Below are 17644 nucleotides of genomic sequence, written 5' to 3' on the forward strand. Positions count from 1 at the left end.
CCAACCTCTCTAGAGCCCTCGAGTCGCATCACTTCTTTCCTAGTGTGCATGATATAGCACATGCACAATACACGAGACTTGCAACACTTTACTTGGCCCTTGTGAGAGTAGGTCATTGAGATGCAAACCTCCCCTTGACGACACTCAGGGTCACGGTCTAGGACAGCCAGCTGCTTAGCCTTCGAAGGTTGCTGATACTGTTGCCATGGCAGCCTCTTTTATGCCAAGTTTGAGGAAGTTTAAAGACCACTCACATTTCAATGTACCTAATGTACCCTGACTGCTAGCTCTAATACCACTATTAGCATGCTAATCAAGCTTAAATGCGATATGCTTCCTTATTGAAATTGAATGACTTCTCATCCCTTATCTAAACTCTATCTACTACCCTGTGTACTCTCTAAAGCCCTATTTATACCTGGTTCTAACATGCATCCTTTGTCCTGATCTTGTCCACATTGTGATTGTACCAACATTTTTACAGGTGTAGATTAGGAGATGGAGCTTGTCTGGATATCGAAGAGGCCTGAACAGTTAAACCATTTAAATCATCATTATCCAGCTCTTTAAAATCATCAACAGGTGATGCAATTGATTTATGGCTTCAATGTGTCTTAGAATAAATATTATTTTGAAAGAATGAAATCATTTGCATATGAGGGACTAGGATATCTGGTCACAATGCAGACACAGTGGACAGGTAAGACATTTTACTACCAGATGTCGATACAATGGCTACAATGTGGACATACAGATTTCAAAATGTATAGGTAAAATATCGACTTTAATATTTTCACAATAAATAGGCTAACGTCAATCAATTTTAAGTATGTTCTAGATCCAGTGTAAAAAAATAATTCATATTGAAATTACATTATTCCGACCCCCGCCCTACTGTGAAGGAAAATATTCTAATTTATACACTTTTAGAACTTTTCCTGTTGAAAAACAATATCCCACATATAAATATTATAATGTACACACACAAGGGTAAAAAAAGTTTTAGACAAGTGCAAACTTCATGGGCCTTTTCCCAATTAGATGTCCTCGCCTCCTTTTGCAAAAGGTCAAAGGTAATCGAGGAGAGTTGGCGTGGAAAATTAATGTGGATGGAAAACCGCTTGCTTTAAATTTGATTTAACCTTTATTTAACTAGGCAAGTCAGTTAAGAACTAATTCTTATTTACAATGACAGCCTAACCCAGCCAAACCTGGACAACACTGGGCCAATTGTGCACCACGCTATGGGACTCCCAATCACGGCCGGATGTGATTCAGCCTGGATTCGAACCAGGGACTGTAGTGTCGCCTCTTGCACTGAGATTCAATGCTTTAGATTGCTGCGCCACTCGGGAGACGACCATTCTCCCCTCGCGCATCCTTAGGCAATGATGTTTACGGGGTTGATCCCAAAATAACTATGTTAAGTGATTAAAAAAAGTTCAGTTGTGCAAGACATTTTATAGATAAAACAATGAGTGACATATATATTTTTTTGTGTGCATCTTTCTCCTCTGACAAAACAAAAGCTGATTCAAAGGTGTGCCAGATTTTCTAAACTCTTCTGTTGTAGGAAACACGAGTATCCTCAATGAAAGGTAGGTGGGGGAGGACACTATTCTGTTTGCCTACTAATGAAATGACACACTCCTCAACCACTTATTGGTTTCCGGGTCACAGAGGGGAGGATGGTATTTTGCCCAAACAATAATCTCCAATGGAGTAGGTCATTGGTCTGATGGTGCCTTCTGATGTCATTGGCCTCCCCCTTGCTTGCAAGAATAAAGACCAAAAGAGGAAAGGCACCCAATTGAGATGTGCCTTTTGTTAAGTAAATCATGTGATAAATGAGCTAAAATGGAGACTGGAGTAGGGCTTTAATAAATAAGAGTCACTAATATGCAGGATAAGACCACCATATGCTGGTATGCATATTCATAAGAACAGCATGTACCTGGGGAGACTTCCAGGCAGCCTCCAGTCCAAAAGGCCAGGGGCTACATCAGGAAGGTGCCATGTTAGAGAACATTCTGATATAATTTACCCTTCGCCAAGCACCGCCCCAGAGTTTTGGCCAACCAATCGCAGTGCTCCAATGGAAAGCAACTGCTGTGGGACACTTTATTCAAGCTCTCCTTTCAAACACATGAAAGCAGTGGAAAAATTAGATTTTCCTTCAAAAACAGATTAAATGGCTAAATAAGTGAACAGCGCACCAGGGGGTACTGCGATTCTTGTAATGTGGAGCCTGTTGGATTATTTTATACAAAATGAGACATTTGTTACATTGTTAGCTCAGCTGGTTAGGTTCCTGTGAAGCAATTGTAATGACAGCCCACCACAACATACCTGAGAGTTCTGATTAGCAAGGGGTAGTCTGTGTTTAATTTAATTGTGTATTAAAATCACAGTTTGAGATCATTGTAAGGGGGGGGGGGTTCTCCACTAGTTTCAATGAGGAATTGGGCTTCCTGGGAAATGTTGTCCCAAGGTTGCAGCAGGGGGGGGGGTCTGCACATATTTTCTCAGAAGAAGCAACATGGTAACACAGACAGGAGCAGCTCAAAGTCTTTCATTTAAGTGTCTCAGTGCACACTTCATTTCAGTAAATGCCTCAGTTGATCCTGAAGGTTTTTGGAGTGTTCCACACTGTGGAGAAAGCAAGGGGAGATATGGTCGATTGCGTCATCAAGTAGTGTTATGACTGTATTTGGACAATGATGCAGGTCGACTAACAAACAAAGTTCATATTTTGACTTACTTCTTCTGGATGGCCTCTTGTCTGGAAGATAAAACAAAGAGTCATGTAAAGTATGATAGTCATCTCCCTAGTCAATGTTTATTATCCAAGCATAGCAATACACAAATGGCACATGAGAATCAATTCTGACTATCATGATTACCGGATGCACATTGGTCTATCTTGTCCAAAATAAACTGGGGATAACTTACTGATATTGCAAATGGGTGGTGATGATGGACATTTTTCTCAAACTCTGTAAAACAAACAAATTATGTTTTTGTAGTCCGACAATATCAGCGCTAGATCAGGGTGAACACAGTTCCTGTTAGTTGAGCTACTGTAGTGTGGACCTGGATCCCAGTACTACTTACATCCTCTGAGTGCAGAATGGCGTCCTCCTGAATGACCATGTTTCTGGCAGCCTGTCCCAGAAGCTGAAAGACACATTGAGTAAATAGTTTAAAGTGGCTTCCTTTCCACACCTCCCTTCATAAAGATATAGTAAGACACTGGACCAGTGAGAATGGTAGCCATAGTTCAAGACATAAATGAAAGAGGCAAGTGAAGTAGTTAAGAAAATGACAAAAGGAATTTAGATAGTGGATCGGGCATATTGAGATGCACCCATCATGTGATGTAGCTGCTATACAAATGAGCTCGCTAGCTTTGTCCAGCCTAACTAGTTAACGTTAGCTAGACACAATAACCTTAGCTAGCTGACATCAGTTGGTCAGCGATTCTATGGCTTTTCTTGCTAGCTAGTTAACGTTAGCTGTCGTTGTGGGGCAACCAGCTAGCTAACCAAATGCAGCAAGGTCTCACAATAAGGTGCTAATCGATTTCCAGCTTTACCTCTTGACTCCGTGATCCCTTTAGCACCTGGCGAGTCAGGGCGATCACATCCCCGCTGCAGGAGCCCACTTTATCAGACAACAATCCTTTGACAGATTGACCAAACCGTGGTTGCGACTCCACGGAAGCCATTGCAGCAAAGATTTTTTTATAAACAAACAAGATAGAGCACACAGTGTCGCGTTTCCAATCGCAGCAAATTAATCATAGTGGGCAGGACAAGCTTGGGGTTGGCACTAGTTGGCAAGATCCTATTGGCACATTCTATGGATGTATTTGCATTTTCCAATAGGAAACGCCTACTTTGAAACTTTTGCAAAGGGTAAAGTCTACAAAACTTAGTCCACTCTGTTCGTAACAAATTCTAGTTTTGAGAAAGCCATCTTCTCCCACTGCTGGGCACTGGGCTTCCTCTTAGAAACGCAAACCGGATGCTTCAGATTTATACATCCGGTGAACATCTGGCTCATTGTTCTATCGGTGATTGCAGTGTTATGACTACGGAATTGCAGCTTGTCATGAAAACGCCCACTCTTAAACAGCCACAACATATTTGAAACCCCAGAAAATAATTGTCAAAAGTCCATTGCCATTATAAGGTTAGGCTATTGGTGTCTCTTGCCTATAATAGGCATTCCTTTATGCATAAAACAGTTAAAAAACAGTTAAACAGTTAATTCATTTATTAATTGTTGTATTTCGTTAGCCTATTATAGTCCATTTGCAACAATATATATTATTTTATCAAACATCTTTAGTGGGATTAATCCAAGTTAAACAAGCTTATCTTGTTTAAATTGGCATGAGCTGTTAAAGATATCTAAGCTTAAAATATGCAGGGTCAAGGTATGGCATTGAAGGAGCCGTATAAAACCCCTCTGCTCCTCAGTGCTGTTGCTATCGAAGTTCAGCGACGCTCTGATAACGACGCCAGCCCCTCTCGGCCCAACATACAGCATGGCGTGGTTTTTGTGCATGTGTGTATTCTCTGTGGTCGGGCTGGGTCTACTGCTCTTGCAGGTGAAACTTCGAAGGTCCCTGGAGACCAGAGGGGGCCCTCCGAGCCTGCCCGCATTCCCACTCATCGGGAGCCTGTTGAGCCTGCGAAGCAATCAGGCACCGCATGTCCTCTTCCAGAAGCTGCAGCAGAAGTATGGACAGACCTATTCTCTAATGATGGGCCCACACACAGTCATCCTTGTCAACCACCACCAGCACGCCAAAGAGGTCCTCCTTAAAAAGGGGAAAATCTTTGCAGGAAGACCCAGAACAGTGAGTGGTTATTTTTTCTTGTTTTAACTTGTTTTACTTTATTCTATATGACAGAGACAATTTAAAGTCAGCCTGATCACTTATTTGCTTGTCTTTGATGCATAATAACATTGATATAATTGTGCCTGAAATGTACATTAAAATAAATGTAATGTGTAATGCAGTGAATTTTTACAGTTAACATTTGTTACATAATCATTGATTGGCATTTCTCACTCCTTATGCTCTCCTAGCCTACATAATAAAATATTTGTTCTTAACAAGGTAACCACAGACCTGTTGACGAGGGACGGTAAAGATATTGCCTTTGCAGACTACGGTGCCACTTGGAGATTTCATCGTAAAACAGTGCATGGAGCCTTGTGTATGTTTGGTGAGGGCTCTGCCTCCATCGAGAAGATTAGTGAGTACCAAACAAAGTTTATATCCATTATAACAATTTGTTGTTGAATCTGACCACTTTGATTCAGGTGTACTGAGAAACCCTCTCTGTCTCTGTGTCTCTCTGTCTCTGTCTCTCTGTCTCTCTCTCTCTCTCTCTCTCTCTCTCTCTCTCTCTCTCTCTCTCTCTCTCTCTCTCTCTCTCTCTCTCTCTCTCTCTCTCCCTGTCTCTCTCTCTCTCTCTCTCTCTCTCTCTCTCTCTCTCCTCTCTCTCTCTCTCTCTCTCTCTCTCTCCTCTCTCTCTCTCTCTCTCTCTCTCTCTCTCCTCTCTCTCTCTCTCCCTGTCTCTCTCTCTCTCCTCTCTCTCCCTCTCCCTCTCTCTCTCTCTCTCTCTCTCTCTCTCCAGTCTGTAGGGAAGCTCTCTCCCTGTGTGACACTCTGCGAGAGTCAGGAAGTGCATCGTTGGACTTGTCCCCAGAGCTGACAAGAGCTGTCACCAACGTGGTCTGCTCTCTCTGCTTCAGCTCCTCCTATTGCCGCGGTGACCCCGAGTTTGAGGCCATGCTGCAGTTCAGCCAGGGCATCGTGGATACGGTCGCTAAGGACAGTCTGGTGGACATCTTCCCATGGCTACAGGTACAGTGCAACTTGTTGTTTATAGCCACCTGGATGGAATGGACCAGTACATCTCTCAGGTTTCCTCAGTGCCTCTATACACGTCTTATTTTCTCCCTCTTAGGTCTTCCCCAACGCAGACCTGCGTCTCCTAAAGAAGTGTGTGTCAATCAGAGACAAGCTGCTTCAGAAAAAATACGAGGAACACAAGGTAGGCTACAGCAGGTAGGTACAGTAGGTACTTTCCTCTATATAAATAGAATATAGATGAAAGTATCTATTGTACCTCATCATCTTTTATGAATATCAGGGAAATACCAGTTGCAGCAGGCCATGCTGTATGGCCGTGCTTTACGTTATCCTCCTCAACAGTCGGACTACAGCGATCATGAACAGAGAGACCTGCTGGACGCCCTGCTAAGGGCCAAACGCAGTGCTGAGAACAACAACACTGCCGAGATCACCATGGAGACCGTGGGCCTTAGTGAAGACCACCTGCTCATGACCGTGGGTGACATATTTGGAGCCGGAGTGGAAACCACATCAACAGTCCTAAAATGGGCAATTGCCTACCTCATCCACCATCCACAGGTACAAAAGCGAATTCAGGAGGAACTGGACAGTGTGGTGGGGGGAGACAGAACCCCCCAGCTCAGTGACAGGGGGAGCCTGCCCTACCTGGAAGCCACCATTAGAGAGGTGCTACGCATCCGGCCTGTTGCCCCTCTACTCATCCCCCATGTAGCCCAAACAGACACCAGGTACACACACATTACTGTTTTGATCTAAAGACGTTTCTTTGTACTGATAGCAAGTTCACTCTGTTCTGTTTCTGTATGTATTTAATTTGCAGTATTGGCAAGTTCACTGTTAGGAAAGGTGCTCGCATCATCATCAACTTGTGGTCCCTGCATCACGATGAGAAGGAGTGGAAGAACCCAGAGATGTTTGACCCTGGTGAGAATGTCTCAAGTTAATAGACTATTTATACCTCATTCTCTGTGTATTAGTGTCCTCAGTCCTCCCTGTGTCCTCAGTTTTCTGTGTCTCAGTCTTTCTCTCTTGTGTCTCCACAGGTCGCTTCCTGAACGAGGAGGGGACAGGTCTGTGCATCCCCTCGCCCAGCTACTTGCCGTTTGGGGCAGGGGTGAGAGTGTGTCTGGGGGAGGCGCTGGCTAAGATGGAGATCTTCCTCTTCCTCTCCTGGATACTTCAGCGTTTAACTATGACCGTGTCCCCGGGCCAGCCACTGCCCAGCCTGGAAGGAAAGTTTGGGGTAGTCCTCCAGCCGGTCAAATACAAGGTCAATGCCACACCAAGAGCAGGCTGGGAGAAGAGCCATCTCCAGACCTCTTAGACCCCCCCCCCCTCCACCCCCACCCTTACCGAATGACATGCATGGGTGTTAATGTTTAAACAATAATAGTGGTGCATTCGAATTGACCTTGGAATCTCATAGCTCCAGTTGGTCAAGTTGTGAAGATGATATAAATGCATTCTAGTGCTTTTGAGGTTGGTACAACTCTACAATGAATTATATTTTTAGCTAGAGAGCTAAGCAAGATAGTGTTTCTAATAATAAGTTGGTTAACTAGCTGACAATGTGTCAAACCATAGACTGTATTGGTCAAAGTAGCTTCTTTATCCACATAGCTAAAGGCATTGTTTTACCATCTTCTGGTCGCAAAGGTGACAGGTCATTGATGAAACGTCAGAACTCGATGATACTCAAGGTATCATCATTCTGGCCTGAGTTTCTCACTTGGAACTTGGAGGGCATTGACTTGGAGGGCATTGTACTGGCTATTTTGGAGTCGGGAACTCGTATTTCCACATTTCAGAGAGCTCTCGAATGCACCATAGAACATGGAAACAGGCGTGAACTAAGGTTGTGATATATTACGCAGAGACAGCCCTTGTAATGACTGCTATTTTTCACTGATGCATGTGTATTGATGTTGAACAATGCTGTATATTTGTTTGCCTTAATGAGCTGTACTAATGTATTCCGTGTTAGTACTGTTTTACATAATACTGTCTTTTAGTGATAAATAAAAAATCATATAGCACTCTGTTGATGTTTGGTCAATAAAACTAACCACAGTATTTCCAGCTACAGAGAAAATCCAAGTGAGAGCGTATTCTTGCAGAGAAGTCCCCTTAGTGGCGCTGGCATCCTAACAATATACTGGCCTTCCAAGTAAGACACACTCACAAAATGGCCTCACTGACAAATAAATGTCAACAGCATAAAGCACATGTCATATTCAGCATTCTTTAATATCTATTCATTTGTACAAAAGATTATCAATGAAATATAAATTGCAATTTCCTTCAGCAGATGATAACAAAGAGGAAAAGATCAAAATGCAATTTAGCACCAATGGCTTCTTCAATTGGAAGAAATATATTGGTATTTTTCAAAAATAATTCCGTATTTCTTCTAAAATACATTGAAATAATAAATAAAAAAATAACTGTAATTGGATTTTCAACATTGCAGAACCCACTTTTTTTAAGGGAACCTTAAGTTTACCATTTTTATTTTGAAAATAAAAACTAATTGCATTAACATAATTATTGGCACCCTGGAGCAAGTACTCGGTTGTCCACAGCCTTTGGCCAAGATAACTACAGAATAATGCTTCTTGTAGCTGCAACTTTCTACTGCCAATTTGGCCCATTCTTCAGTTGCAAATTGTTCAATTCTTTAATGCTGTTGTCAGATTTTGCCATAGGTTTTAGATGAGATTCAGATCTGGTACAAAATGATCTGTATCCACAGTAAAACGAGTCGTATATTGACATGAAAGACCGCTCAGCAAGGAAGAAGCTGCTGCTCCAAAACCTCAATAAAAAAGCAAGACTACGGCTTGCAACTGCACACGGAGACAAAGATCGTACTTTTTGGAGAAATGTCCTCTGGTCTGATGAAACAAAAATAGAACTGCTTGGCCGTAATGACCATCGTTATGTTTGGAGGGGAAAATGGGACGCTTGTGTCGTGTCTTTACTATCATTAAATTGAAGACTTAGTTTTCTCAAAGATTCTCTGTAATTAGTATTACCCGATTAGACTGATTAATCATGTAACTGTAATCAACTAGAAAGTCGGGGCACCAAGGAAAATATTCAGATTACAAGGTTATAATTTTCCAATATAACCTTTCAGATATTTTCATATCTGATCCATAGTCTTCTGATTAATTAATTATTTACTTTACCTCACGTTAGTCTCATTCCAAACGTCGTTAATTGTTGGTTATCTGCACGAACCCAGTCTTCACTATGAGTCATCCATACATCAATTGTCTTAAATCATTTATTTATTACTTAAGTAATTCACAGAAATGCATGAACAAAACAACAAAGTAAATATGGTTACCAGAAATGATAGGAAATGTGCCCTAGTGTGCTAAACCGGCATCGCGGCTTGGTGGACAAAATGGGGAGTGGGGGTCAGCTGAGAAGTCACTACAGAGTTGATAATTGTAACAATTGAAATGCTAATCCTTTGCACATGAACGCTCACTCATTCAGAACAATTACGTCCGTCCCCTCACCCCGACCTGGGCGCGAACCAGGGACGCTCTGCACATGTCAACAGTCACCCTCGAAGCATCGTTACCCATCACTCCACAAAAGCCATGGCCCTTGCAGAGCAAGGGGAACCACTACTTCAAGGTCTCAGAGCAAGTGACGTCACTGATTGAAACGCCACTAGCGCGCACCACCTCTAACTAGCTAGCCATTTCACATCGGCTACACAATCAATATATATATTTACGCTCAGTGTGTCGTCTTGATCGCTGGTGAAAAGTTGTTTCTTTTGTAGAATTGTCCTTCTCTCTCCCTCTCTCTCTCTCTGTTGTGGTTAGAGTGGTTTGTTCAGAGTGACATTCCTTCATTCGTTATAGAATGGATGTTTTGGCGGTTGTCGTTCTTCGCGTTCAATGAAACCGAATTCCTAGCTGCAGACTAGTAATTAATATCAAAGACTTGTTCTTATTCTGTCGGTATCGATAATCTAAGAGTTTAACCACGTGGTATGGTTAAAAGATTTAGCAATGGTCTGCAACCTTTGTCCCCTCCTAATGGAGAAAAACATGGTCTGGTGATAATTTCTCAAAGTTGGGTTTTATTCGGAATTGCAGAAAAGGGACAGTCCCAGGATGCCTGACCCTAACTGCTCAAATCAAAAGGGAATTGGATTTTCCTTCATTAAACAGTCCAAAAGAGCTTCCCATGTCTGGAATACACTGCCATCAGACACACATAACTGCACCACATATCACACTTTCACAAAATGCTTGAAGACCTGGCTGAAGGTCAATCAGATTTGTGAACATGGTCCCTAGCTGTGTGTTGCCGCTTTCCATGTTGTCTGTTGTCTGTAGCTTGTGAGGTGTGGAAACACTTTGTTGCTTTTATGAATTTTGTCTTGCTGCTTTTTGTTCTATGTTGCTCTGTCTGTATGCTATGTCTTGCTTGTCCTATGTTGCTATGTCTTGCTTGTTCTATGGTGCTATTGTCTATATTGTAATTGTTTTTAATAACCTGCCCAGGGACTGCGGTTGAAAATTAGCCGGCTGGCTAAAACCGGCACTTTTACTGAAACGTTGATTAATGTGCACTGTCCCTGTAAAAATAAAATGAACTAAACAAATGAACTAAAATCATATTACACAATTTTACAAACAGTATCATACTCACTCATTCATCTTATACAACAATTAGATGTAAACCTCATATCTGAGGCTATTATATAAATAGCGTTATGGTAATGTGGCCACACCGTCTCCCATGAGCTTCCCCAAGTTATAACAAACGGACCAGTTCGTAGCTGGATTCTTCACCGAACTTTTATACTTTCCCCGGAACATGAAATTTGTTCGTACCTCAAGTTCTGTGAGGTGGAAGAAATTCCTTTGTTCTCTATGAAAATTCACTCTGCCTCTTATACTGTGTGGCCATGTGGCAGGGTCTTCTCAGGAATTTACGACCTCTCTCTGACCACAGCAGCCTAGTTGAAGGAGGCAGGGGGGAGGCAGGGAGAGGGGGATGGGGCTTGCTGTACCCAAAGAGGGCAACGTCATGACACTTGCAAGCCGAAGAACACCATCCCAACTGTGAAGCACAGGGGTGGCAGCATCATGTTGTGAGGGTGCTTTGCTGTAGGAGGGACTGGTGCACTTCACAAAATAGATGGCATCATCAGGACGGAAAATTACATGGATATATTGAAGCAACATCTCAAGACATCAGTCAGGAAGTTAAAGCTTGGTCGCAAATGGGTCTTTCAAATGGACAATGACCCCAAACATACTTGCAAAGTTGTGGCAAAATGGCTTAAGGACAACAAAGTCAAGGTATTGGAGTGGCCATCACAAAGCCCTGACCTCAATCCTATAGAAAATTTGTGGGCAGAACTGAAAAGTCGTGTGCGAGCAAGGAGGCCTACAAACCTGACTCAGTTGCACCAGCTCTGTCAGGAGGAATGGGCCAAAATTCACCCAACTTTTTGTGGGAAGCTTGTGGAAGGCTACCCAAAAAGTTTGACCCAAGTTCAACAATTTAAAGGCAATGCTACCGAATACTAATTGAGTGTGTGTAAACTTCTGACCCACTGGGAATGTGACAAAATAAACAAAAGCTGAAATAAATAATTCTCTCTACTATTATTCTGACATTTCACATTCTTAAAATAAAGTGGTGATCCTAATTGACCTAATACAGGGAATTTATACTAGGATTAAATGTCAGGAATTGTGAAAAACTGAGTTTAAATGTATTTGGCTAAGGTGTATGTAAACTTCCGACTTCAACTGTAATTAACTTTACCCAGTAGCTTACCAGGACATTTTAGATAAAAACCTGTTTGCCTCTGCCAGGAGGCGGGCACTTGGCCACACGTGGATCTTTCAGCAAGACAATAACCCCAAGCACACATCAAAATCCACAAAGAAATGGTTAATTGACCACAGAATCAACATTTCACAATGGCCATCTCAGTCTCCGGACTTGAACCCCATTGAAAACCTGTGGTTTGAATTGAAGAAGGCCGTCCATTAGAGCAGACAGATATCAAGGACCTGGAAAGACTCTGTATGGAGGGATGGTCTAAGATCCCTCCCAATGTATTCTCCAATCTCATATTATAAAAAGGCTCAGTGTTGTTATCCTTGCAAGCGGAGGGTGCTAGATTATTGAAAACAGAGGTGGCAATCATTTTGAACCCTATATTTTAGCATACAATATAGCTCATTATTAGCATATTTATTTTATGGTCTTTATCAAGGGTGCCAATAATTATGGTCTATATAGAGCTCTGGCCATGCACACTTGAGACACCTCACTTTTGTTTTTCAGGGGCCATAGCAGTAAGGTTGAAAATACTGTATCCCTGAAAACCAGAAACAACCGCTTTCTGCCGACTCAGCGGAGAGTGGTCTGTCTATGGATGCCACATTCAGAGCTTTGCATTCAGAGCTTTGCATATGTAAAAGTGAGACTAGCCATTGCTCATTTGTCATATGGTATAGAGAACTACAAGGTAGCATCACTCCTGCAATACAACATTTGCAACAGAAAACAGTTTTTAAGTACACCAGTGGATACAGGTAGGTGCAATTTCCACTGGGGACATGTCCCCCACAGTTTTGTCATTGGAATGTGATACAAAACGAGGAAACGGTGTGCTTTAGGACCATGCGGACGCCTCCAAGCGGTCGGTGTTTATCCAACTGGATAAAAATAATAATAGTAATAATAATATTAATAACAAAAATGTCCCCCCCACTTCTAAAACCAAACTTGCTCCCATGGATACAGATGTTGAAAGAGTTCAAAAGCTTCCTCATGCTCCAGTTCGGCTAGCTTGCATACTCCCTTAAAATATCTTCACTTGAAAAACTAGAAAAAGCGACAGTAGTACTGTTTGTCCATCTTGAGACACCGTAGCCAGTATACACTTCCTCATAATAGTCAGAATTAATCTAAGATAACTCGACATCTGTCATTAATTTTGACGTTTTTGCAGAGGAAAACTTAGTTGTGCCATTTTACATCTAACTAAGATGTTCGGTGCAGTATTTCTCAAGTGAGCCGACCATGGAGACAGCAGAGGGCGCACGCCCACATCCACATTGTGGAGGTGAAAAGCTTCAAGTTCCTCAGTGTACACATCACTGACAATCTGAAATGGTCCACCCACACAGACAGTGTGGTGAAGAAGGTGCAACAGCGCCTCTTCAACCTCAGGAGGCTGAAGAAATCCCCTAAGACTCTCACAAACTTTCACAGATGCAACAATGAGGGCATCCTGTCGGGCTGTATCACCGCCTGGCATGGCAACTGCACCGTCCACAACCACAGGGCTCTTCAGAGGGTGGTGCAGTCTGCCCAACGCATCACGGGGGGGGGCACACTGCCTACCCTCCAGGACATCTACAGGACCGATGTCACAGGCAGGCCAAAAAGATAATCAAGGACACCAACCACCTAAGCCACGGCCTGTTCATTCCGCTATCATCCAGAAGGCGAGGTCAGTACAGGTGCATCAAAGCTGGGATGAGAGACTGAAAAACTGCTTCTATCTCAGGGCCATCAGACTGTTAAATAGCCATCACTAGCCGGCCTCCACCCAGTACCCTGCCCTGAACTTAGTCACTGTCACTAGTTGACTACCACCTGGTTACTCAACCCTGCACCTTAGAGACTGCTGCCCAATGTACATAGACATGGAACACTGTCACTTTAATAATGGAACACTGGTCACTTTAAACTGCTTTACTCATTTCATATGTATATACAGTATTCTAGTCAATACCATCCTATTCCACGATTGCTGTATGTATACTATTCTATCCTACGTATTCTACAGATACACTAAATATTCTATCCACAGTGTCCATAATGTCTATACATCCTATCACACATATACACCCCCAAATACTGTATAATATATATATACACACACACACACACACACACACACTGTATTTATACTCTGGACTTTGCTCGTCCTAATATTTATATATTTCCTAATTCCATTCTTTTACTTTTAGATTTGTGTATTGTTGTGAATTGTTAGATATGACTGCACTGTTGGAGCTAGGAACACAAGCTTTTCGCTACACACTCAATAACATCTGTTAAATGTGTGTATGCGACCTATTCCTCTATTTGGATTGGTGGATACATCTCATTATTTTAATTTAGTTTTCAATATTGTTGTTGACGTCAACCGCCTGTTTTAAATGGAGAAAGAAGCTCATGTCATGAATATGCAAAGTAATCTTGAAACAACTTCGATATAAAGTGTTTTATCTCAAAGTAGCCGAGATGTCACGTGTCCTACCGACTTTTATCAGTACACTAGTAACAACCAGCATTACGAAACTTTGATCAAATAAAACTCCCACAGCCTCTCATTGACCTCCATACAAAAACTCATCGCTTTTGTGAAAGAAACAAAACATTGCAAACTGCTGGAGAAGACAGATTTTTTGGCCAAGTTGGGCTTCGCCTCTCATACAAATAAAGGTTGATTCGCTACCACACCCACATCGGAAACTCTGTGAAGTTATTTTGGAGCGAGTTAAGTAATTACATGTTTTATTTCATTAATAAGACCCATGTATCTACAATGAAAGATGTCATGTTGTTATTGTTATTACTCAAATGAAAACAAAACAGCTGAATTAGTCATTCATTTCTTCATTCTCTCTGGTAAATGTTGTATTCACAAAAACACATATTGGAAATCTGTTCCCAAATGCAATATATTTTTACTTGAAATACAATATTTTATAAAATCTCTAGAATTAGTCAAAAACTTCTTTTTTTTTAAACATTGTATTCTTACAACACTACCATAGGTTTATACAACTGTAACCCCTGACCTTATTCTATTTATTTTAACTTTTGAAACTCAATTAATGTGTAGTGAATGTTTTTATATATATATTACTTCAATGTTCTTTTACTTTTCTTTAGAGAATTATTGTTATATATAAATATATATAATAATAATAATAATAATAATAAATAAAACCACATCGGAAGTACAATCATGGCCTCTGGGAGCTGCTCTACTACTCTATAGAGGTATGTGAAACACAGTTCCCAATAAGGCTACACAGTATTAATCAAAGCGTAGGCTATTCAATCATATAATATATTACAGAAAGGCTACGTAACAAGACTTCGTGATTCCTTAATAAACGGGAGTTCTGAAGACACATTACAATGACCGAGACACATTAAACCGGTCATATTCACCGTTTCAAACATTAACCTCCGCACTGCATTGGGTGTGTGAGTTTTTGTGCAATAAACGTGGTGTCTCTTTAACATGAGGTCAGACGATGATGCTCCATGCTAATCTAAAAATTAAAAATAAGAATATACCTTGTAATCCTTCTTGGCGCATCTCTCTTGCTTTGTTAATTCCGGTTGTGTATATTCCTACATCATATGTTGATGTTAGACTGTGTATCTCATTTAGTCATTTATGTCTTGTCTGAATAAATCAACGATTATATATATATATATATATATATATATATATATATATATATATATAAACACAAGAGGCCGCTGTTATGCCTGAATTCGACCCAAAACCAATGAGGAAGTCTACAGTGTTGAAAGCGGTTCTATGAAACCAATTTGTACCTCCAGCAAAGCTCTCAACCGTGCCAGCCCGCTTTTAGTTTCTATTCAGTTCGACATGGCATAAATTCATAATTTGAACTGTACAGGAACTCTATAATCTACTGGCCTTTGTGTGGCACAGCAGTGAGACGCCAGGCTTTTAGAGTGCATCACCACCTTAAGATATGGCTACATATGGCACGGCTGCATTACAGAGGAATGCACATTGTGATGCAAGCATTGTGCTACTTTCTTCTAAGGAGGGACACATTCACAGGCACACACACACACACCTCTCACTCACAGGTTTGGGGGATCAACTCTGAGTCTCTATGTCTGTGTGTATATTGGTGTCTGTGTGGATCTGAATCTGGGGTCTGCATCTATCACAGATGTTTTCTTCCTCCTCCCTTCCCAGCATGTGTCTTCCTCCTCCCTCCCAGAGTTCCTGGTTATCACACATCTCGATTGCCGAGCCACCTGTAAAGCGCAGTTACCTGCCCAACGCCGAGTTATTGTTGTCAGGGAAACCATTGCCATGCTCCCCCGGTGTAGACACGGGGGGCCGCAGTGGGGGTTGTGTCTGGGTATGTGGTGGTGGTCTGGGGGAAGGACGAGGGCAGTCAGGGTGCTGGGTGGACAGAGAGGCTAACTGGATGGGGACTGTAGGGAGGGGGAGGAGTGGCAGTGCTGTCAACTACCTCCTCATAGGTTGGCAGCATGTAGTCAGGCAGGAATCCTATACAACGAGAGAGGGAAGGAGCGGATATTAATTGAAATGTCTTGGTATACAGTACCAGTCAATCCTTTGGACACACCTACTCATTCAATGTATTTTCTTTATTTGTACTATTTTCTACATTGTAGAATAATAGTGAAGACATCAAAACTATGAAATAACACATATGGAATCATGTAGTAACCAAAAAAGTATTAAGGGAAAGGGGGATACCTAGTCAGTTGTACAACTGAATACCTTCAACTGAAATAAGTCTTCCGCATTTAAATTAAACAAATCAAAATCTATTTTATATTTGAGATTCTTCAAAGTAGCCACCCTTTGCCTTAAAGAGAGCTTTGCACACTCTTGGCATTCTCTTAACCAGCTTCATGAGGTAGTCACCTGGAATGCATGTCAATTAACAGGAGTGCCTTGTTAAAAGTTAATTTGTGGTATTTATTTCCTTAATGCGTTTGAGCCAATAAGTTGTGTTGTGACAAGGTAGGATTGATATGCGGAAGATAGCCCTATTTGGTAAAAGACTAAGTCCATATTATGGCAAGAACAGCTCAAATAATAAGCAAAGAGAAACGACAGTCCATCATAACTTTAAGACATGAAGGTCAGTCAATAGGGAAAATGTACAGAACTGCAGTTGCAAAAACTGTCTCTCATGAGGACCGCCACAGGAAAGGAAGACCCAGAGTTACCTCTGCTGCAGAGGATAAGTTCATTACAGTTACCAGCTCCAGAAATCGGCAATTAACTGCACCTCAGATTGCGCCTCACAGAGTTCAAGTAACAGACACATCTCAACATCAACTGTTCAGAGACTACGTGAATCAAGCCTTCATGGTCGAATTGCTGCAAAGAAACCACTACTAAAGGATATCAAAATGCTACAGACAGACACAGGCACTCACTGAGATAGAGGGGGAGATGCTGTGTGTTGTTGTGGGCCTCTCTGTATACAATGAGGTTGATCTCATTCTGTCTCCTCTGCTGCTGGAAGCTCTGCTTGTAGCGCCGGTGCTGAGATACACAGCAGCACATTAATATGATGATGAGAGTCCACACCAACCAGAACCCTGAAAACAGAGCTACGTGTTAATGCAATAGCATCCATTTCCAACAGATCTGTAGGTCTCAAACCTCTGACACACACACCTCAGTGCTCAGGATCATTTGTTGAGCGCAACATAGGCCTAAACAACAAATGAAAAACTCCAGACTCAGTACCTTTAAAGCCCATGCAGTCAGTCTTGAGTTATTATAAAAAGGGACTGCACCAGTAACATGAGACTACAACCCTGCCTGTAAACAACTAGAGCTACCCTCTCACAGTATTAATTTAAGAGTTACACAACCTATGGAGACAGAGGATAGACAGGGAATACGATATG

General features: G+C 41.8%; 2 protein-coding genes across 2 annotated transcripts; one reads left to right on the forward strand and one right to left on the reverse strand.

Annotated features, from left to right (window-relative positions):
- Positions 1–1125: 1125 nt before the first annotated feature.
- Positions 1126–3759, reverse strand: borcs7 (BLOC-1 related complex subunit 7). Its single transcript, XM_029669602.2, has 5 exons — positions 3596–3759; positions 3115–3177; positions 2953–2996; positions 2762–2782; positions 1126–2649 (listed from the first exon to the last, which is right to left on the reverse strand). The coding sequence occupies exons 1-5, from the start codon at positions 3725–3727 to the stop codon at positions 2598–2600; spliced, it is 312 nt and encodes a 103-aa protein (XP_029525462.1). The 5' UTR covers positions 3728–3759; the 3' UTR covers positions 1126–2597.
- A 582-nt stretch (positions 3760–4341) lies between these two features.
- LOC115136350 (steroid 17-alpha-hydroxylase/17,20 lyase) lies at positions 4342–7907 on the forward strand. The gene is made up of 7 exons (XM_029671940.2): positions 4342–4867; positions 5132–5270; positions 5655–5884; positions 5988–6074; positions 6236–6624; positions 6717–6820; positions 6940–7907. Exons 1-7 carry the CDS (start codon positions 4553–4555, stop codon positions 7218–7220), a joined length of 1545 nt encoding a protein of 514 aa, XP_029527800.1. The 5' UTR covers positions 4342–4552; the 3' UTR covers positions 7221–7907.
- The last annotated feature ends 9737 nt before the right edge of the window (positions 7908–17644 follow it).

Source organism: Oncorhynchus nerka, linkage group LG10 (genome assembly GCF_034236695.1).
Source record: "Oncorhynchus nerka isolate Pitt River linkage group LG10, Oner_Uvic_2.0, whole genome shotgun sequence".
Lineage (NCBI taxonomy): Eukaryota > Metazoa > Chordata > Actinopteri > Salmoniformes > Salmonidae > Oncorhynchus > Oncorhynchus nerka.